A 22,022-nucleotide genomic window follows, 5' to 3' on the forward strand; every position below is an offset into this window, starting at 1 on the left:
GGGGTCGTCCGTTCATTATCCTCTCACCAATCTCCTCTGCCTGAGCCCGGCACTTTCCGTCGCTGATAGGCGCTTCTTTCCGACTGACTCAGCCACCTCATATTTCAGGCACCTTTTGTGTTATTCACCATGGCGGATGATCTTGATGCCGAACTGCTCGCGCTTGCGGGTGACGCCTCAGATGAGGAGGCGTCTTCGCCCCCCAGGCAGAAGGATGCTTCTCCTTCTGCATCCCCCCCACAATCCCCTGAAGAATCGTCAACCATGGGTCGCAAAGGAACTGCTAAGCCCGTCCGTCGGGGTCGAAAGTCACGGAAAGACGATGAGGAAGACGGAGAGGTGTACGTTCGAAATATTTCTTTCTTTTCCCCTGACAGAAAGCCCAACTTGTGGTTATATCGTGGTGCAATAAGGTCACTGACACGGCACCTTTGACCAGGTCCGCGGCTGAATCTCACAACTCTCTTGACTCGGCCAGCATGGTTGAATCGGAGTCAGGCTCTGATTCGGAGGGGTCAGACGCCGGTGCTGAAGACGACGGGCCCATCTTTCCTTACGACAAGCTATATTATTCCTCCAAGGACAAAGAAGAAATCATGGCGATGCCAGAAATTCAACGAGAGCAAATTCTCTCCGAACGAGCGCAACAGGTTGACCGCCACAATCAAGATCTAGCCCTAAGGCGCCTTTTGGCTTCCCGTGAGCGCGAAGAAGCCCGCCAAGCGAAAAAGAACAAGCGGAAAGCCAGCATGGCAAACCTGGAGGATGGCCAACGGAAGAGCTCGCGCCAGAAGACAACACTTGGTGGTCGCAAGGTCGGCGAGACCTCCGATGCTATCGAGGCCTATAAACGACAGCGTGAGCAGAAGGGCAGACGTGATGAACTTCGTCGTCGTGAACCGGCATCCAAGGATCAGACTGTTCGTCCGAGGGATAGGGTTTCTGACGAAGACGCGGAAGGAGAAAGCGATGCTGAGTGGGACGATGGAGATCGCTCACCATCGCTACCTAAGGATGATCCGCCAGCTGAGCTTAGGGATATCCAGCGAGCTCGTGTAGGCCGGACCAATTTCGCGCAGGTCTGTTTCTATCCTGGATTTGACGATGCCATCTCTGGCTGTTATGCACGAGTCAACATCGGACCGAATAGGGAAACTGGCCAGAATGAGTATCGGCTTTGTCTGATCAAGAGTATGTATTGCCAATTTTTCGTCGACTCTATTTATGAAAACTGTTTCTAATAAGCGTTAGAATTCACTGAGGGCCGACCGTATTCTATGGAGGGGCCTAATGGCCGATCATTCGTGACCAAGCAATATGCTGTGCTTGCGCATGGGAAAGCAGAGCGGGAGTTCCCTTTCGTTGCTTGTTCAGACTCTGCCATTACCGAGGTTTGTTTCATATTTCTTCCTGCAAACCCACTTTCTAACACTGTCGCAGGCGGAATTCAATCGTTATCGTCAAACTATGGCAGTTGAAGACTGCAAGATGGCTACGAAGTCCACAGTAGCCGAGAAGGTGGTGGATATTAACCGACTGTTGAACCATAAGTTCACTCCGGAAGAGTTGACTGAAAAATTGAGGAAGCAAGGATCACTGGACACCAAGTCGACTGTTTTCAAGCGCATGGAGACAGAAAAGAAGCTGAAGCTTGCGAAGGCAGCTGGTGACGATGCTGAAGTCGAGAGATTAGAGTCCGAATTGGCCAGCATGAGCACACCAAAACTTGCTTTCAACGCGACCTCTTCTAAACCTCGTGCAGACAAGCCTTCCGAGCATGAACGTCTGCTAGAGCTGAACCTCCGCAATCAGAGACTCAACACTGAAAATGTGCGCCGCGCTCAACTGGAAGAGAGAAAGGCCAGCCGAAAAGCCGCTGCAGCAGTTGCCCGCGGAGAAGCTCAGCCAAACCCGTTCATGCGCGTCAGGACACACGCGAGGACACATTACGATGCCAACGGCAATGGTACAACACTATCAGAAACCACTACTCGAGATGGGACCCCTGCAACTGGGTCCGACACGCCATCAAAAGCAAATACCCCCAACGGAAGCAACCCTCCCTCTGGCTCCCAGAAGAAAACCACCAAGGGTGGCGTCGCAACAATCCGTCATCGCAATATGGACGATGAGAATATTGCGGCTCTAGATTTGGACCTAGATATTGAGATCTGATCCTCGGCAACGCATTGCTACATGCCGAAGTTCACGAACTGTGTTTTATCCCACGCACAGCTCTGTTTATTGGATAGCCAACGATTCCTTGATGACGTATAGACTCTTGGAGATTGGACCAGCTACAACTTCCCTTTTTCCAACCGCGAAGCATCTGGCACAGCGTCGGTTCTTGTATTTGAAAACGGATGGAGTTCACTTGGCGTTACATGGCTCTACTACCAATATCTTGCATGAACATGTATTATTGAACTATAACTACTATTACCTACCTTAAAACTGAACTCCAAGTACATTACCACTTTCTATCACTGTCATATAGCGAAATGTCCCAAATAACCTTCAATACAAAGACTCAATATCCAGAACCCTTCCCAGTGTTACATTAAAAACTCCACTGAAAAGTAGGGCTCTCCACATATCACGTGCGATAAGAGAATGTGACGGCAATCGGAGGATACGCGCTCAACACGCGGCGCGTCGGTCAGTAGTAGATTCTCCGCCCTAGATTGACTTGACATTTACTCCATAGCCCACTCTACATTTTCCCACCTCCTATGACCAAAAAGAACACCCTTAAAACCTACAATTAAACACTATAGTAATGATACAATTTCCACTTGCCACCTATTAACACCAATTCTCACATACGACACAACAATGTCGACTCCCTCCACACCGCGGACGGCGCGTTCCGCGTCACCAGCAGCCAACTCACCAAAGATGCTCACTCCAGGGCAAAAAATCAAAGCAATGCTCGCCCAATTCGACAGCGACTCAGATTCAGATAGCGGAAAGCCACAGCCTCAACGATCTATCTCCAAACTCACCGACACTCTTAAGAACAGCACAGTTTCAGATCAACCACCAAGCATGGACTTAGACGAAGAGGCCTCAGACGAGGACGACGATATTATTATGCCCAAGGGCCGCATGGCTGCTCGACTACAGGCTCAGAACGATGAAAATAACGAATCGGCATTTGATCGAGTATCGAAGAGCTTAAGGAACGCACAGCAGGAAAAACGGGATTCAAAAGCTGATGGGGCGATGTCTGAGGATGATGACGACGATGATGATCTTCCTGTGGCTGGTCCACGGAGGAAAACTAATAATCGGGTGGTTGAAGAGCGTGAAGAGAGTGATGCGGAGGAGTCGCCTTCTCGTGCGCGCGCATTTTCGCCGCTGTTTGTTTCTTCCCCGACTCGTGGTAATGATCAGGAACAGGATGGAGCGGAAGATTCGGAGCAGGATGAGGTTCGGCCGAAGGCGAATTCCAGATTCCTTGCCCTTGTTGCTCAGAAACGCAAGGAGCGGGAGGAGAAGGAGAGGATTGAAAATGAGAAGAAGGCTGCGAAGGCGAAGCAAAGAGAGCAGTTTAGCTCCGAGATACTCTCGGGTGAGGATAGTGAAGGGGATGATGAATCGGGACGGAAATTATCACAGCCTGCTCGACCAGCGCGTAAGGCCAGTAAGAAGGCCCTCGAAGAGATGAACCGGGAAACCCAACGAATCAGCAGAAGTATGCAACTGGTTCATCAGGCCCAGACCAAGAAGAAGATTAGCAAGGAAAGCTTCTTTGCTCGGTTTAACTTTATGCAGCCTGATCAGCAAAATGCCTCCGGATCTGCGCCGGATAACTCGTCAACTACTGCTGATTCGCAGAATTCGTCGGATGCTGAAGCTCAGAAGAACAAGAACACGCCGCATACTTCGCCGATTTTAGGTCCATCTGAGAAGCCTTCAACCGGCAATGATACCAATGATGCGTCCAAGGAGGCTTCAACCGAATTCCCGACATTGGAGGAAATGATTGCCAAAGCGCCGCAGCACTCAGAGCAACCCATTGTTGGCCGCATGGAAGAACAAACGACGGATAAGAAACCTCATGTAGCTGAGGAGAAGAAGCAAAAGAAGGTTCTAACAATGCCACCTGTTCGAGTTCGCCTTTCTCGAGAGCAAGTAGCGCGGAACCAAAGAGATGACTCCGACAGTGATGACTTGGAAATTGTTACATCTCCCGCCAAATGCCGACGATACGCGGCGTTCGAGAACGTTTCTATGAGAAGACACCAGGAATCGGCCACTATGCTGAAACTGAAGGCTTTGGCACAGCTCACATCTCCTCCGAAGAAGTCAGGCATGAATTATGCCGAATTATCCGCACATCTCTTGCATCAAGCGAGGCAGCAGGCAAGCAAAGAGAGGATGGAGAGAATTGAAGAGCTGAGGGCAAAGGGTGTCATCATTGAAACGGCTGATGAGCGAGCTGCTCTGGAAGATGAATTAGAGAACCTTGTCGAAAAAGCACGGAAGGAAGCCAATGAAATCGCAAAGAAAGAGAAGGCAGCAGCTAATGGTGAAGGCGATGATGAGGATGACGACTACGAATTCTCCGGGTCTGAGGAGGAAGCGGATGAAGCTGACGAGGACGGCGACGATGACGACGAGGAAGAGGAAGAGGAAGGCAATGAAGAGGGCGAAAAGGACGGAGACCTATTGGACGCCGAAGCTGGAGAAGACGAAGAATCCGATGATGACGAACTCGAAGTCATGTCATCCGAAGAGACAAGCCTGCCAACCCAGAGACGGAAACGGCCTACTCGAGTCATTAGCGACGACGAGGACGAACCTCCCGTACCGAAGACGCCTGCAAAGATGACTAACCGAATTAAAGTACAATCTGTGGAGCGACCACACATTCCCGGTTTGCCTTCTGATGACATGACTATGAGCTTAACCCAGGCATTCGCGGGAACTCTGGGCGATAATCACAGCCAAGCAGGATCTACCATCCCTCATTCGTTGCCTGATCCAGTCGATGGTCGACAAGAATCAGACTCGCAGATGATCATCAAGGATAGCCAGGAACAACGACATGAAACTCCCGATGTGCTGGCGGGATATGCACAGTCTGAGATACGAGTTTCTGAATCCCCTGCTCCACGAGGGATGTCTCAGTTTTCTCAGATTCCGGACCCAACACAGGATGCTGGCTTTGTACTATCACCTTTTGATCCTTCGAAACGATTCATGAGTACCCCTGCGTCCACCGTAGAGACTGTTCTCATCAACCGGAACCAATCCCAGAACAACTCCCCTACTGTTGAGCGGAAGTCGAAGCATCTGCGTCGCGGACGGACAACAGAACTCTCTGCCATTGAAGAGCAAAGTGAAGGCGATTTTGAGATTGATGCTAGTGCATTCGACATTATGAAGGCGAACAAGAAAAAGTCCAGTGTCCCGTTTGATAAAAAGAAGAGTAAAGCGAAGGACGTGGTGGAAGAAGCTGCGGAGGAATCAGACGACGAATATGCTGGGCTTGGTGGCGCGAGCGACGAGGACGACGACGTGGAGGATGCCTACGATCGACAAATGATTGACGATAACAGCGGAGAAACTGCCGACGAGAAACAATTAGCCGCTCTCAATGCGTATGTGATGCAATTCTGGAATAACAATGATGAGAGCATATACTGACCTTTTCCACAGACTCCATCAGAGAAATGCAGATGAGAAACAAGTAGCCAAGCTTCTGAAAGACATTACAACGGGTGCTCTTCGACGACGCAGGGGAGGCGATGATGAGTTCGACCTGGATGATTCTGACGATGAGCTTCTCGCACGTCGGCGAGAGAAACAGAGAGAATTTGCACGGATGCGAAAGGCACTGATGGCTGACGAGAAGATTGGTGAGATTGCCGAGAACCCTAAGAAAGCCGCATTCTTCAAGGCTGTTGAAGATCGCGATATGGACGACGATGGCCTCGATTTCTTAGAACCCGAGGAACATCCTGAGTCTCAAGGGGAATCGTCATCGCAAGACGTGATTCCGGACTCACAACCAGATACTACCACAACGGGTGATAGCAACAAGAGAAAGAGGCCCCTTGAGCCTTCAGCTGAAGACATTAACAATCGGCCTCCGCCTCATATGCGTCGTAAGCCGGCAAGTGTCATGTCCAAGAAGCCAGCTACCCTTGCTGAGATCCGCGAAACCCTTTCCTTCCTGACCGAAACGCCCGAATATGACTCGTTCCACGAAGATGCAACCGTCGATGACGATGAGGAACAGGACAAGGCTATCGACGGTGAGGCTGCGGATGAGCAGCCCTCCAACAGCCAGTCTACGGAAGAATTTGCCGTCCCCCGGCATCCACGCCGGACCAAGGGCCCTGTCGTTGACCGACTTGCTCTGCTACGACAAGCATCATCTAACTCGGCCACATCCGGTTCCTCTAACACTCGATTCGCTTTCCAAACCGGCTCTGGGCCCGATCCCATAGGATTCCGCCCACCCTTACTTCGAAAGACTACGACCAGCTCTTCTTCGACCAGCAGCTCCTCCAAGTCGGACACATCGCGACGAGTAACCAAACCTGCATCTGGTGCCTCGGTTGCCAAGAAGGGTGCCGTGAACTACTACACGGCCGCGCGAGAAAAGGAACGTGAGAGGGAGCTCCGGGCCAGGACCCGTAACACCGGCACCAATATCACTGCGTTGGTGAACAAGCATTCTAGCAACCGACTCGGCGCTCTTGGCAGAACCGGGCAATGGGACTAATTCAAGGCATTCTGCGAGCACTCTTTGTACATATGGTATTTGTTTTTGATGTTTGGTGTTCCGGAGCAGGGATGTTTCACAGTCATGGCCATGAATGATAATTTTAGCTAGAGATTTCCGATGGAGGCTGGGCTTGAATGGTGTTGATTTGCACACCAATTGATATATCTTGTCCTTTATGTTGATTATGCATTATATACCGCGCCTTGAGCTTACAAACAGCAACAATAGAGTGGAGAGAGCTCTACCATACAACCATACCAGAGTATCACACATACTCGAATCAACGATAAGCCTCGAGCATAGGGATCAAATCCACAAGCGACCGAATGACATTATCGGCATCAGCACTCCTCGCCTCGTCGCCACGAGCCAGGAAATACCCATCCCAACCAGCCCCAACAGCAGCCCTATAATCCTTGTCAACGTCATCCCCGACATGAACACAAGTCCAGCCACCAAGATCTTCAACCCGAGTCAAAGCCTTCGCCTGCCTCCTCGCCACCTCAAAGATTCGAGGACTCGGCTTCTCCACTCCAGCCTCGTAACTCGTAATAACCAGATCGATATCGCTGACACCGTCATTCACACCGGAACCTTCGGTCATTTCAGAAGAAGACCTCTCTTCAAACCCCGACAATCGCATGCTATCCACCCCCTCATCAGCCCTACAGTCCCCAACCCGCAGCCCTAACGACTTCAACACCGCCGGAACCCGATCATCCGAGTTCGAAACCACGCCGACCACCACCCGCTCAAACGGGCCCAGTCTGCCTTCGTTCTCCTTCACGGCCCGAATATGAGAGAAAAACGGCCCCACATCATCATACAGCGCATAGCCCTCTTTACTGGCAAACCGATCAAGTAAATACCCGACCAGTCCGTCGGGAAGATCTACTTGACTCCGACTGTTGCTGTTGTTATTATCACTATCAGTAGTAATGTTATTATAATGATAGTGTTCAGCCAAAACCCGCGAAAAAGTCCCCCGGATAATCTCCCCCCACCATTGCCGGGGTCCGCCGTAGCAGCCGCGAATGACGTCGTCGCGACCGTAGTTCGGGCGCGCTTGCGACTGCGCTTTGAACACGGGTTTGAAGGCGGAGAGGACGCGCTCGGCCGTAATTGCTGTTTTGGGGAGCCCGAAGTGGTGCGCGGCGGACGCGTATTGTTCCGGCACGGAGGGGCGTGGGTGGAAGAGGGTTTCGAAGGCGTCGAGGGTGAGGAGGAGGGTGCGTTTGTGGGTTTGGGTCATGGCTGTTTTTTCTTTTTTTGGTTTTTGGGGAGAGGAGGGTTGGATTAGGGGGTTTAGGTAGTAGGTGCTAGGTTTATTGAAGAGTTTCTTCAGGATTGACTGGGGTAGGGCGGGGAGATTTACTGCGGACATACCGAGATTCGGGAGGATAGGGTTCGGGTCTGATACCCAGTAAGTAGATTAGATTAGATTATCTGGTTGAGGAGATTCTTTGGAATTAACTAAAAATAAGCGAATCGTCTACTACTATATTAATAGGGAATTACCCTCTTAGTGTTATTTATAGAATCCAATGTGTATCTATTCAGAGTAGTAAGATGTAATTGGGTGTTGCCGTAGTCATGCATGTCATACATCTTGACAGTCAACAACTGCCAAGCATACATATCACGTTTAACAATCGCAGATAGTTGAAAAGTTAGATACTAATATAGAGAATAAACCACAAAGTTCCTTAGTGTGTATTACCTAGAGGATATATATGACAAATCTGATTAAAAGACCGACAGCATTAGACCTTTTCAATGTGCAAACAAGGACAACCGTTGTTCAACCATTCAGCTCTTCCTAGCCAAACTGTACACACCCATCAATGACAATCATAGCGAAGTATTCTCCAGCTCTGAGACCCCCAACTAGTATGTCTCATAACCTTATCTATAGACCACCATGTCCACATTCGCGAACACCAGCGGTGGTCCAAAGTCACTTTTGTACATATGACAATTATTCTGATGTGGAAACCAATGTGCCCATTTGCATTCATCAGCCAAGGTACAGAGTGTAGCGCACTGTTCAAAACTTTGGGCACGTGGTGAGCGGAGTGGGTTCACCATACACGCTGGGAGCTAAGGGTGTGTAAGTATATCCATCAATCTATCCAACTGTCTAGGAGCTAACATACCCTTGTTTGCATATCTAGTCATCGCTCTCACTTTTCCTATGGGCTTATATTAGTCTCAACTGTTCATATTAGGAGAATGGATCATATAGCATACTCTTTATCGTCTCAAGCTCTGTTTCCAGTCGACTAACATCACCGTCACGGCTGTTCAACTGCTGGAGACATTTCTCCTTTGCCTCGGCACATGATTCAGGCGACTCTCTTCGAACAGTCATATACACATATCCTGGGACGTTGTTGCATGCGCATGGATCCGTGGTTTCTGCATCGAGATCCGCAACATGGTCATGGTCACTCCACCATCAGGTGGCATCTTGCTTTTTCCAGAAAGTTCCCTTGCATCCCTCTATTTCGCTACATGCCATGGCACAGGTTTCAACAGAGAGTATACCTTCAACCTTATTATTCAGTCCCCACTGATGTTCCCTGTCAGAGACCATCTTAGAAGCCCGGGGTGGTGAAGATAATAGCTGGCCAAGCAAGGATTGATCGATACAGCCAATGGTCCATCACTAACCCTGGTCGTATACCGGTCCCAACTTACTCAGAGGATCGAATCAAAGAGATCAAAAGCACATGCAGGATGGTACACAGCCATTAATCCTTCTCGGGAACCTATCGCTTTAGGCATATTACGTGCTATGATTGATTACTTTCACCGGCTCAGTCCAAAGTACGTCACCCAGTTACTATGATAATATGCTTAGGATAAGCAGAAGCATGCCATACGTGCAAACCATTGGTTATCCTGCATTTACTGTCGCAGATTGAATGGTAATCCAGCCTGAGGAATTTACAGGATACCCTGTCCCTTATGCATAAGCAAGCTATCGAATAGGAGATTCAAGGCCATATCATATATCTGCCGGCTTTGGGATAGCGAGAAGTAGATCATACGATAGGCAGGCTTTGTCCGAAGGATCCTGTGATCTTTCGATACAGAATGTCTGGCTATAGATATACTTACGGTTCTATAGAGGAAGCTTGAGCACTGTGTGAGGCTTTTTCGAAAGCTTTGTTTCTGTACCATAATCGGTACCTCAAGTTCCCTGGACAAAGCACTTTTGAAGCTAGATTCTATATATTCCTACGTTGACTCTGGTTAATCCATATTCCTATATCCAACGATCACTGCGAGACGTCTCATCTACAGTATATAAGCGCTATAATCATTACTTATAAACGGGCTTATGGGCCTTGAGTGATGGGGATAGAAGACCATCGTTGCCTAATGTACCACAGACATTGCGCTCTGACGCGTCATGATTTCTTTGTTGCGCGTGGCAGACACCGAATTCATCCATACAATGCAACTCTCTTACAATTAGCGCGCTGGCATACAAAGACAGTAAGATTAATCTCTGACGATTTGGTCACTTAGAATTAGTGTGGGATTGAATGGCTTCTGGTATCGTCATCATATGCTCTGCATGGTACACATTGTATTTATCCAAAGTATCGATGATGAGGGTAGTTGGAAACGACTCTGTTAGGGCTCACTTGCCTGCATACCCTTCGATCTGATAAAGATGAGACCCACACGTGTGATAAGATCGACTGTCGGCACTTGACCTGACGACCGAACCTGACCTTCAAAGTTCAATCTCAGTTCCGGTCTTTCTAGGCAACCTAGTTTCCAATTTCTCTTTCAATTCCGGACAGCCCGATCTCGACACCAACCAATAAGCCGAAGGGACGAATTTAACTCAGATTCTGCCTGGTTTCACGGGTGACGCGGCCGTCGTTGTCATCCCCCCCACTTGGCGCCATGATAGCTCCGAGTCCGCTGACTATAATAGAGCGGCCTCAGTTAAGTCATCAAAATTTCCCAAGAGGCTCAAGAAGGGAGAAAGAGTAACACACGAGCCATGGCAGGACTTACTCTTCCCGTGGTCCTTCTGCGAGCCTTTCTATTGCTTTTCGTACTCCATGTCCCTAGCATCACCGCCTCGGAGCTCAACTTTCCACCCAATGCTAACCACATCTTCAATGCGATTCACTCCTCGATGCGCCAATGGGGGTCGTCGCTGCATCATAATGGCATGTCCTTCTTTCTGGCCACCGTGCCCAAAGGAACGCAACTGTACCACGGAAATTCCTCCCCAGACCCAGTGAACGGAACAGAATGGTTAGCCTTCGAGCCTGAACATGCTATGGTCTTCGCAAGACCCCATCATGGCCCTCCTCCAGGCAAAGGTCCACACAAGCGGTCCCAACTGCCGCTCAAGTTGGGGCCCAAGGAATCAGGAGAAGGCCAGGATAAGGATCAGGATAAGCCAGGATTTCTCCATACATACACGGCCGCAAAGGACTTGCGACTATTGTACCTCGATGGAATGTCGGCTGCCAAAACAGAAAACGGAACACTCGACTCTCAGGATCGGATCTTGCTTCGCGATGCACTCGAGGGCAGGCCTGGGATGCTGGAAGGCGAACGGGCGGAACTGATTTGCCGCATGGCTCGGGACAATTACCAAGGCCGTCTGGATGGTGTCATCCGTATGGAGGCCGGGTTTGAGATAATTCTTTGTGATTTCGCTAGGGACCTCAATGAGATTCGGGTCAGTCAAGTGAAGTCTGATAGAATGGGTCCTGGCCCGCGTGGTGGTAAGGGCAAGGGCGGCCCTGATGGGGGCATGCTCTGGTACAAAGCCATCGCAGCACGGTACAATGGAATTGGGAGCAACAGGGTTATCCTCAACTATGACAACTTTGTCACAGCGTACGTCTACGGCTTGGATTTGTTTCGTTCGTCGGGTAGTAACAGCAACTTACTGCCGCGACTGAATCATCTCTTTGCCGACGAGCTGGGTCCGATTCGGAACGATCTGGACCATCTCATTTTGAACCAAGATCCCAGCGATGCCTCATTTAACTGGCAAGGAGTTGCAGATATGGTGGTGCAGCGATACGCGCATGAGCTGAGGTACCTGGCCTCTGGACAGCTCTCAACGCTACAGGCGCTTCACGAGGAAATTGAAAACAGCCTCGGTCCTTTCGTCGACTATAGCGATCGCAATGCAGCTCTGGAGGCCGACAGATGCAGTATGCAGTTTGTACCTGCAGGGGCTCCCTCAGGTGGACTAGCCAGCGGTGCCGTCCGATCCGTTACTCGCAGTATCTGTTCGACGATGATCGAGGCCTGGAATCAAACAGACTACGACACAGCGGTCGCTCAACTTCAGAGTTTGATTGATTACTTGTCCTGGACCACATGGAAGGAATGTAAGGGATGTGCCGACAACGAAGTTTGCGTGATTCCGATTTGGCCGATGGGAACCGTAGAGGACTACGAGCACCCGCAGTGTCGAGATGCGTCGAGACCGAATGGCCAGGGGCGACGCTACTGGGGTGGTAGACCCGGAGGTCCCGGAGGACCTGGAGGCCCAGAAGGTCCAGATGGATTCCGACACTCAAGTTGGCTACAAAGAATACTACACTACCTGCAGGAGATAATTCGATAAAAAGCGCCGACCATGAAAAATCCTGCTCGCGACCTGATGCACCGTTGCGGTACATGCTTGCTTTTTCTTACCTTGTATTTTTCTTACTTTATTTTTATTCTTTGACTATAGAATAAACTCCTGTCAGGCTATAACTTCCCAGCCAATTGGGGGCAAATTGGGCTTCTCCTGGTGATCTATCACATCCGATCTGGGTTGATCAACTGCGCCAAGTTCAATAGTTCATGCAGGCCCATACCCGAAAGCACACCAAACCTCGGCGATCACATCAAATCGGAGGAATGGCTCAATACTACTTTAAGCTTATTATGGATCTTCTACCTGACGAGAAAGTGGATTTCTTTAATAAGATACACCTTTCGCCACTGTGGGGGATATAGTATGAGGCTGTATAACAGGGTTCTAGAGCGTCGAACAAGCCCTAATCCCTGACCATCGTCAGCCACATTGAAGTTACGAATGCATGTCTCAGACAATATGCACGCAGAACCCCTGAAGATGGAGCCCAATTTAGGAACTCAACAAGGCGAGATGTCCAACAGAAAATTTCACGAGATGGCTCACCAGAGATACAGTTCTGTCGTTACCATAGGGTCGATATGTCAATACCTCTGAGTGAGATATAGAAAACGCATCTCAATAGAACTTAGATAGGTACATACAATATGAGAGAGTGTTTACCCGTGTAAACATCCTATTATCTTTGTGCCGGTGGGCTTGAATCTTATCCTTTGAAGCAACGGATAGTCACCAGCCTCATGGGCTCGTCACTACTCCACCACTTCCGATGGGACTGGATAGTTGTGAATAGTCACTGCTTGGCAGAAGGTTCCATTGCATCTGACCATGCAAACGCGAAATGAAGCAAGCCGATCAGAAGAAGAGAAGTGTGTATAAATATGACCTCGCAGCGCTTCCCTGTCACTCAACAGCAACCATTCATTCCTTCTTCGGGCTGTCCTGCTCTTCTTTCCTTCTTCTCTTGACAGTTATCTAACAGTCACTCTTTCTGATTGTACCTTCTTCATTCCTTCCACCATGAAAGCCACCATCTTAGCGACTATCGCTTTGGCGGCATGCAGTGCCGCCAGCCCCTTGGGCAGCGCTCCCCACGCCCGAGGCCTCCTTGGAGATTCATCCAAGCCCTGCGACTGTGAATCGGATCATGATGGCAGCTCGCCTGAGGTACCATCTGGGCCTGGTTCGGAGGGCCCTGCTCCCGTTCCGATGCCGGTTCCAGTTCCTGTTCCTGGTGGAGAGCCAAACGGTCCTGGCGGAGTCCCAACCGTTCCTGGCCTTCCTGGTATTCCTGGTGTTCCTGGTGTTCCTGGTGTTCCTGGTGTTCCTGGACACCCCAACCACCCTGAAGACCCAGAGGATCCCGAAGATCCTGAAGATCCTGAAGACCCGGAGGATCCTGAAGACCCAGAAGACCCAGAAGACCCTGAGGGACCTTCCAAGGGTGGCTGTGACGACGACGGCTGCCACGGAACTGGACACCTCATACAGGATCTGGGCCCGCAAGCCAACGACATCCTGACCATTGTTGGTGAACACACCGAGGAGCTCTTGCTCAAGCTCAGCCCCGGTGTTGCTGGGCTTCTGACCGGACTCGGCCTCCCTGGCTTGGGCCAACCCGTCGGTCACATCATCAAGAGCGCTGCCACCATTGGCGAACTCATCGCGGACTTGGGTGACTCCGTCGAATGCCTCTTGACCGTCATTGGACAGGACGGTGGATTCCTGTTGATTGAACTTGAGCCGTCCATTGCTGGACTCCTCACTGGACTCGGACTGCCTAGTATCGCTCAACCCGTCGGCAGCATTGTCGGCACTGTCGGCAAGCACCTCAAGCGTGACGATGGACTCCTCGAAGACCTTGCTCCAGTTGTGAACTGCGCTCTTAAAGTCGTTGGAGAGGACTCCAAGATTCTCCTCATTGCATTGAGCAAGTCCGTTGCTGAGCTGCTCATTGGTTTGGGTCTCGGCCAGCTTGCCGAGCCTGTCGGCACTGTCATCCAGTCCGCTGCGACCGTTGGCGATCTCGTCTATGACTTGGGTGACCCCGTGGAGTGCATCCTGACCATCATCGGTGAAGACGGAGGTGCTCTCCTGGTTCAGCTTTCTCCTTCTATTGCAGGCCTCCTTGTCGGACTCGGATTGCCCGGTGTTGGTATTCCCGTTGGCCAGGTGGTGAAGACTCTTGGCGAGGCTTTGTAGTATGTATTTCGGCTGCTTCCACTCGCTCTGATGTGTGTACTAACTTGCATCGACCAGAATACTGTCGTCGGACGTCCGAAACACTTCCGCCACGAAAGCAAGGGGCTTGACCGAAAGGGGAGATGATCAGCGGTCTGCTGTGTGTATATCACTATAAGTATGTATAAATCAGTGTACAATATTAGATAATACTTTTAATACCATCGGAATAATCACTTAAACCCGACATGCCTCTGCCAAGTGTCGGCACTCCGAAGACGATGGAAGTAAATTGATTCGCCCCACGGGGGAAAAATGCCGACGTGGAGAGACGACGAGAGTTTTGTTTCCCCAGATCAACCATGGCCAAGGAAATACATTTTTCTCATTCGAAGTCGCCTCTCGTTCTTCTCGATCGTCTCCATTGTGGGATTGTGGGGAACCGTGGGAGTTCCGGGATAAATCTTTTCCCGCCTTATGGCCGAGGACCGTGCCCAGCATTTAAATAAATCTACATCTTAACGACATCTCGTTCAGACCAGAGACGAACAAGTCAATCAATTCACACAACTAATTTCGCAATGGCTAAGTCACCGCAGGATCTTCAAATTGCCATTCTGGGCGCTGGTGTGTTAACATCTTTTTCCCCGGAGCAAGAGTAATAGACCACTGACATTGAGGATGTTTTAGGTATGGGAGGGCTTACATGTGCCCTGGCCCTCGCCCAAGAAGGCTTCAAGAACATTGATGTCTATGAGTCGGCTTCTGACTTGGGCTTCGTTGGAGCGGGTATCCAACTGGCGCCGAATATGGCTCGAGTACTGGACCGTCTGGGAGTATGGAAGGGAATTGAAGCGGAGGCCGTGAACATCGAAGAGACTAGCGTAAGAGGTATTGTTGAACTCCCCTCGGTCTTAATAGTGATCGCATGATATACTGACATTTGGTTCCAGTGGGTGCAACCGACGCTGAACTGGCACATGTTGAGCTGCAGTATATCAAAGACACATATGGATACCCGCACATGGTTGGCCACCGTTCATCACTGTCCAACGGACTCTACCAAGGCTGTCTCCGCTACCCGAACATCAAGTTCCATTTCGCCACGTCCGCCGGAAACGTCGACTCGTTCGGCCCTCGGCCCTCCTTCACAGCTACTCCCCGCGACTCCAGCCAAGCGCCGTACCGCGTCGAGGCGGACGTGCTACTAGGCGCCGACGGCATCAAGAGTAACACGCGCGTCGCCATGATGGACAAGCTCGGCATCCAGACCGGAGTAAAGGATACGAACCAAGCCGCCTACCGAATCATGATCCACAAGGACCAAATCAAGGACGACCCCGAGCTCCTGGAGCTGATCAACGGGACCAAGGTCACGCGCTGGATCGGCGAGAAGCGTCACATCATCGCATACCCCGTGTCCAACAACACGATCTACAACCTGTCCACCGTCCAGCCCGACACAAACTTCGCGGCCGCCACCAACGCCACGTACACGACGCGCGGATCGAAGAAGACCATGCTGGAGGTGTTCGGCGATTTCTGCCCCATGGTGCAGCGCATGCTGAGCTACGTGCCCGAAGGCGAGGTCTGCGAATGGAAGCTGCGCGTTCACGAGCCCCTGGATACATGGACGCACGAGTCCACCGCTCTGGTCGGCGATGCTTGCCACCCGACGTTGCCTCATCTCGCGCAAGGAGCTGCGCAGGCGATTGAAGACGGTGCGGTGATCGCTATCGCTTTGTCCCTGCTACCGGATACGACCCCCGCCTCAATTGCCAAGGCGCTGAAGGTGTACGAGAAGGTCCGTAAGGACAGGGCGTATGCGCTTGTCGAGCTGGCGGCTGCATCTGGTCGCGCTCTTCATCTGGGTGATGGCGCTGCTAAGGAGGAACGTGACAAGCAGTTTGCTGCGTTGAAGAAGGGTAACGGCCCCGTGCCGGATAAGTGGGCCGATGCGGATGTGCAGAAGATCATCTATGGCTTTGATTGCCAGCAGGAGACGCGGGACAAGTTCAATGAGTATTTCGCGTAAGCTTGGCTCTTTTTCTTGGTTATGTGATTGATGTATTATGTATTTAGAGGCTGATCTGATAGAAGGTCTTCACGGGACGCTAAATTAGCATGAGTATAGATATAGCATAGCGAGATGAATGTATTGTTATGAAATAAACTGCTCTTAAAATAATGTGTAGATTTAGCTGGATAGGTGATTTTGTTATCGCAACTCGGATGACCAACAAATATATATTCATTCGAGTCATGCAAGATATGTAGCAAACGCATTGAGAGACGTACATTATGGACCGCACTATAAGCACACCTAGATTTTAGTATAAGTAATACCTAGAAGTGTCTAATTAAAAAGGCCGTTGCTACACGCATTGTCACGGACAGCGTTCAAGGTATACGTTGAATTAGGGCTAACGGACGACATATGATCAAGACGTAGCTTATGTGGGTCACAAACGGCCTCGGCTCAATTCGTTTTAATTACTTAATAAAATAATTTCAAGTATGACAGCCCTACCTAGTAGGTCATATGCCAAAAAAAAAAAAAAAAACAAGGAAAAGAAGAAGAAAAAATTGGGCGATGGCCGATGGCCGAGGCTGAATCAGCAAAGAATCCCCACCACGTCGGCAAACGTCGGCCATCAGTGCCATTGGACTACAGCATATCCTTTTCGATGGCCACGTTCAATTAAAATTTACGATGGACAAGTCTCATAGGCGCAAAAATCATGTCTGCCCGTCCCTATCGCTCTAAAAGGCACCGCCCTTGCGATCAATGCCGTGAAAGGAAGCTCGGGTGCCAGACGGACGGCGGACTACCGTGTGTACGCTGTCGTTCGGCCGATCTGCCCTGTACTTTCGAGCATCCACCCCCCAAGAGGCCTCGACGTGAGTCGTCGGGTCATATGGGTGATCATTCCGGTTCTGTAGCATCATCTATTGATCCGGAATCATCCTTTTTGCCCCCGTCATGGGAGGAGCCGTCCAACCATCCTGCGTCTCATCTTCCCTCCCGCGGTGCTTCTGTCAACCCTGCGGTCCACCAACCAGCCTTTGCTCCGCTGGAGGATGTGCCTACGAATGGGGCCGTCTCCCCTGCTGTATCGGGCTACCTGGTTACAGTTGGCCGATCTCCCACGCAGTTTGTGCAAAGCCTTGACCAGCTCGAAGGCTTTTCGGCCCATTTGTTTGGGGCGTCTGCCGAGTCCGACCCTTGGCTCCTTCGGCATTGCTCCTTTGATGATGCCGGTGTGAAGTGCTTCTACAAGGTCCACTTTCGTAATGCAGGCGGTGTTCCGACGGCAGACAAAATCCCGGTTCATTTCATGCTTGCTGCAGATGATTTGGCTACGTCGGCCAAGCAGGAGACCTCCTGTCGATTCAGCGGTGACGCTACCCGGGAAGAGCTCAATCGCTTGGTTCCACACGATTATGGCCAAAGACTGGTGTCTCTGTAGGTTCCGCGCGCCCTGAGCATGACGGTCATGTGCTAACTTGGACAGGTTCATCAAATATGTCTGGCCGGCATTGCCGCTTATATCACGCTCTCAGATGGGGCTGACTCCTTCGTGTTCAATACCCGAGCCATGGGCCTTAGAGCGCACGCCGGTGCATTTGCTTGCAGCGGTCTATGCATCTGCTCTGCCTTTTGCCGCCCATGACGATTATCTGTGCGTGCTGCAAACATATAACGCCCCCCCGGCGGACAGGCTCTGGCGGATGGCCTATGAGCTAATTTCCGAGGAGATCCACACACCACACCTGGCTGTTCTGCAGACGGCCTTGTTGTACCTGCATCGGCCACTGGACGAGGCCCGGGCCAGCATCGCTGACACCCCATTTGTCTGGTCATTTGTCGGCACCATTGTGGGCCTAGCCGAATCACTGGGGCTGCACATTGAATGTCGTATGTGGGGGATACCCGCCTGGGAGAAGCGTCTGCGTCGCCGGCTGTGGTGGGCCATCTATGCCGAAGACAAATGGCGCAGCTTGCTGATGGGTCGTCCGCCGTATATTCATCGGAGTGAATGGGACGTCAGTGAGCTGGATGGAGCAGACTTCCTCTACCACACCAGGGGTGCTTCTTCATCGTCATCCGGGGTCCACCAACCACAAGATCCGGTGCCTTTTCGCTACCTGGTGGACCTGTCTGGCATTGCAGAACAGATCTATGAATCATTTTAGTAAGTATACGAGGACAGCGCCTATTTTAGCGCATACTAACAGATAACCAGCACCCTCCGCAAATCACAATACCTCTCAGAAAGGTTCCGTGTCTCACACGACACCGGCCGGCCACTGCTGGAGAAGCTAAATGACTGGTACTCCTCACTACCGGAAAGCTTCCGACTTCCCAACTGGAGTAAATCAGTCAGCGGACTCGCGCCATATCCCACATCGATCCACTTCGCCTACCTGATCCTGGTCCTGTTCGTCTACCGGGCGCTCCTTCGGCCAATGGCTCGGTCATCCAGTCCGCCGTTAATTTTCGATCTGGACGAGATCCCCACGAACCCCTCAGCACTGGATACAGCCATAGACGATTCCCCTGTTCTAGACTTCCTGAACATGCCCGAGATCGAGTCCTTCCCTGCAGTGGAGCTGTCCGACCACAGCACGGGCGAGACGACCCTCAACTCGGCGGAGCGCTGCGCTTCGATAGTAATCAGCTTCACTCGGCGGTTGACGTCGAGTGACTTTACAGGATTCTGGTATTCATGTAAGTCACGTCACACCTGTACCCAATCATCCCTACAGATGGATACTAATCAACGGTCTGTCCAGGGTCTCGCATCGGCTTCGCAACCGTCTCCAACTTTGCCCTTCTTCTCTTAGTCCAAGCGCCCAATGCCGAGCGAGCAGCAAAGGGTAAACAGCTTGTTGACTCCTGGCTGCGTGTGCTCCGCTGCCAAAGCCAAAGCTTCCCCATGATGAAGCTTGGCTTGACGCGACTGGACGCCATGCACTGGGTGGGACTTGGGCAGACATTCGTTCTACCTCAGCATGTGCAAGAGGTAATTCAATCATCGGGGAACTGATTATCTTCGGCCAATTGTTCCTGCCTCAGGTGTACCATGAGTATGAGGTCGGCAACCGTGTCGGCCATCGGCATCGATGTTGGGACCAGTTCTATAAGTATAAGAATGGGCTCCTGGACGAGGGGTTTTGTAGATAGCAGATAATAACCGTAGTCACAAGCACACAATCAAACTGTACATATAATCCACCTGGACAGAGTCGTGATTAAAATGCCTGATTTCTTAATCGACCTTCTCAAGCGCAACAAGGCTCCAGAACCCAAGCAGCCACTGGATGCTCTGCAGGACTCAGCCTCGGAAATGACGTTAATCGAGTAAGTTAACCATACTGGTTTCTTTCTTGTTTATCTTTCAAATACAATGCTGACAGGATGACAGGAAAGCAAAAGCGAGACCGTGTCACGTCCAAAAGAACAAAAACAGAACAACAAACACCCATTTCAATCGTAAGTCATGTCTACGTATATATATTGCTAGCTCTGGCTAACGAGTATTACTAGCGGCTGATCTTTGTTTCGGCTCATGCTGCCGGAACTGATGGAATGGTGAGGTTTTTCACCTTGCGTGGAAGGGGGCCTCGTGGAACTATCGCCGTCGACATACTCAACCCAACCAGTTCCTACCTAAGCTAAGATCGAGATCGAGATCTTTTCCGTCATTTGCCAAAAAGACAAATAACAGATCATGGTATACGCCGCCAACATATAAAACCGTTTATAGGTTTTGCGATCGAAGGCAACGCCACCGTGCCAGACACACCGGAATCCAACTATGCATGCGAAGATATTATGCAGGAAGCCTGTTATGACGAGTCCCGCTACCGTCCATCGTTGACTCGGGAGGGAAGAGCCCTGGATATAAGAAGCCGTGGCAATGAGGAGCACGGCGCCCGACCCGATGACTAGCATTGCGGTGCCTGCCCGGAGGAGCCGTTCCCCCTTGGGTCCAACCACGACTGGAAGCGTCCGTCTCTTCATCCGTTTGTCACCCTCGGCATCATGGAACTCCTGCATGTGTACCGTGGTCACCACCCACAAGGAGAAGAGTAGGAGGATATGCTTCGGCATGACCGGGAACGACGGGATCTCGCTGTGAACGATGGTGTCCACGAGTCGGAACATGTTGTAGGCGCCGATGGACGCAAAAGCGTTCCGGAAGATCCAGTGATTGATCTTCGGCCAGACATAGCAGAAATACACCCAGGCTTGGTATGCTCCGAAGAGGCCGGCTGCTTCCGGGCCCGCGAGGTGGCTGGCGATGACGGGGCAAATGGCCCAGCTGAGGAGCCAGCGTCTATAGGCGCCGGGAATGCAGAGGAAGCCTGCTGGGATCGGTCGGTGCGGCTTGTTGGCGATGTCTTCATCGACGGAGAGGACTTGATTCACGATTTCGAATACGTATAGGTGGCAGATGAAGCAGATAAAGGTCTTGAGGAGTACTAGGGCGAGTTGGGTCCAGGGGGTCGTGAGGATGAGGTCCGGTGCAGGCAGGAAACGGGCGATGAGGCCGATGATGGGGAGGACTAGGCCTTCACGGATGTTGGCACGGAGTAGTCGCTCTGTGATGAGAAATTCATGATGCAGAACTTGGCGAATGGACTCATGGACACCCTTTGGGATTACATGGTCGCTTTTGAGGGGTTGGATTGTCGATCTGGAGAGGGTCATGCATTGGGTAGTAGTGGTAGGCATTTTGATATTCAGAATATTTGTTAGGATACAATCGATCAATCAATTGAACAACCGATGCTCCTCTCCCACAATATTCCAACACTTCATGGGACACACTGCACCACACCTGATATAAACCACGACCCGACATCACGGAGAACCCCCGGGAGCCAAACCTTAGGGTACATCAGTAGCGTTTCCAGGACTGGCCGACAACTGACCACGTCAAACGGTTAAGCAGGCTACTTTAGCGAACCCCACCTGTCAAATGCTCAAATGGTAGACCCATTCCGGGGCCGTTTGACGAAAAGAGGCCCTCGTCGATTATCGTGATGAAGCTCGCTAGGACGGATCAACCCTTACCGGGATTTGGACCGCTGGCGTCCCAGCGGTGCCTTCTAGCGTCTGCAAGTCGTCCATTCAGGTACATTCAGTGGCTCCCTTGTGCCTTCAGTACCAGGCTAGCGCTCAGGCCTGGTAAAGGCGGGCCCATCGTCGTCCTCGGTTCTGGGCTGGCTACAGCAACGGTCCGTTTGCTAGTTCGAGGTGTCAATCCCGTCCTCTGGGACTCGAAGTGGATCTCCGCTGCATCCGTACTAAAATGGCGTGAAAATGGGTTTAATCCAGGGTTGACTCCCTGTTATTCCCTGCGTACCTTTCTTTGTCTCTATTTTGCATGATGTGGTATTAATGCCTCGTACTTTTTCCACTTGCAAACCCCGTCGTCATAATGATCATTG

General features: G+C 51.1%; 9 protein-coding genes across 9 annotated transcripts; 7 read left to right on the forward strand and 2 right to left on the reverse strand.

Moving 5' to 3' along the window:
* Nucleotides 1-129: 129 nt before the first annotated feature.
* On the forward strand, nt 130-2,175 carry AO090011000457 (RNA polymerase-associated protein; the record flags this gene model as incomplete). Its single annotated transcript, XM_001826039.3, has 4 exons — nt 130-341; nt 440-1,191; nt 1,252-1,391; nt 1,441-2,175. 4 exons carry the CDS (start codon nt 130-132, stop codon nt 2,173-2,175), a joined length of 1,839 nt encoding a protein of 612 aa, XP_001826091.1.
* A 723-nt stretch (nt 2,176-2,898) lies between these two features.
* Nucleotides 2,899-6,739, forward strand: AO090011000458 (uncharacterized protein; the record flags this gene model as incomplete). Its single annotated transcript, XM_001826040.3, has 2 exons — nt 2,899-5,609; nt 5,668-6,739. The coding sequence occupies 2 exons, from the start codon at nt 2,899-2,901 to the stop codon at nt 6,737-6,739; spliced, it is 3,783 nt and encodes a 1,260-aa protein (XP_001826092.3).
* A 283-nt stretch (nt 6,740-7,022) lies between these two features.
* Nucleotides 7,023-8,126, reverse strand: AO090011000459 (uncharacterized protein; the record flags this gene model as incomplete). The annotated part of the gene is made up of 1 exon (XM_001826041.3): nt 7,023-8,126. The coding sequence occupies one exon, from the start codon at nt 8,124-8,126 to the stop codon at nt 7,023-7,025; it is 1,104 nt and encodes a 367-aa protein (XP_001826093.3).
* Nucleotides 8,127-10,904: 2,778 nt separating this feature from the next.
* Nucleotides 10,905-12,362, forward strand: AO090011000460 (uncharacterized protein; the record flags this gene model as incomplete). Its single annotated transcript, XM_023232964.1, has 1 exon — nt 10,905-12,362. The coding sequence occupies one exon, from the start codon at nt 10,905-10,907 to the stop codon at nt 12,360-12,362; it is 1,458 nt and encodes a 485-aa protein (XP_023093515.1).
* Nucleotides 12,363-13,400: 1,038 nt separating this feature from the next.
* On the forward strand, nt 13,401-14,582 carry AO090011000461 (uncharacterized protein; the record flags this gene model as incomplete). Its single annotated transcript, XM_001826043.1, has 1 exon — nt 13,401-14,582. The coding sequence occupies one exon, from the start codon at nt 13,401-13,403 to the stop codon at nt 14,580-14,582; it is 1,182 nt and encodes a 393-aa protein (XP_001826095.1).
* Nucleotides 14,583-15,142: 560 nt separating this feature from the next.
* On the forward strand, nt 15,143-18,047 carry AO090011000462 (putative monooxygenase; the record flags this gene model as incomplete). The annotated part of the gene is made up of 4 exons (XM_023232965.1): nt 15,143-15,188; nt 15,252-15,452; nt 15,515-16,592; nt 18,032-18,047. The coding sequence occupies 4 exons, from the start codon at nt 15,143-15,145 to the stop codon at nt 18,045-18,047; spliced, it is 1,341 nt and encodes a 446-aa protein (XP_023093516.1).
* Nucleotides 18,048-18,125: 78 nt separating this feature from the next.
* Nucleotides 18,126-18,758, forward strand: AO090011000463 (fungal specific transcription factor domain-containing protein; the record flags this gene model as incomplete). Its single annotated transcript, XM_023232966.1, has 1 exon — nt 18,126-18,758. The coding sequence occupies one exon, from the start codon at nt 18,126-18,128 to the stop codon at nt 18,756-18,758; it is 633 nt and encodes a 210-aa protein (XP_023093517.1).
* A 384-nt stretch (nt 18,759-19,142) lies between these two features.
* Nucleotides 19,143-19,612, forward strand: AO090011000464 (uncharacterized protein; the record flags this gene model as incomplete). Its single annotated transcript, XM_001826045.3, has 2 exons — nt 19,143-19,293; nt 19,359-19,612. 2 exons carry the CDS (start codon nt 19,143-19,145, stop codon nt 19,610-19,612), a joined length of 405 nt encoding a protein of 134 aa, XP_001826097.3.
* A 623-nt stretch (nt 19,613-20,235) lies between these two features.
* AO090011000466 (UbiA family prenyltransferase) lies at nt 20,236-21,303 on the reverse strand (the record flags this gene model as incomplete). The annotated part of the gene is made up of 1 exon (XM_001826047.1): nt 20,236-21,303. The coding sequence occupies one exon, from the start codon at nt 21,301-21,303 to the stop codon at nt 20,236-20,238; it is 1,068 nt and encodes a 355-aa protein (XP_001826099.1).
* Between the last annotated feature and the right edge of the window lie 719 nt (nt 21,304-22,022).

The sequence above is a fragment of the Aspergillus oryzae genome, chromosome 7 (genome assembly GCF_000184455.2).
Source record: "Aspergillus oryzae RIB40 DNA, chromosome 7".
In the NCBI taxonomy this organism is placed as follows: domain Eukaryota; kingdom Fungi; phylum Ascomycota; class Eurotiomycetes; order Eurotiales; family Aspergillaceae; genus Aspergillus; species Aspergillus oryzae.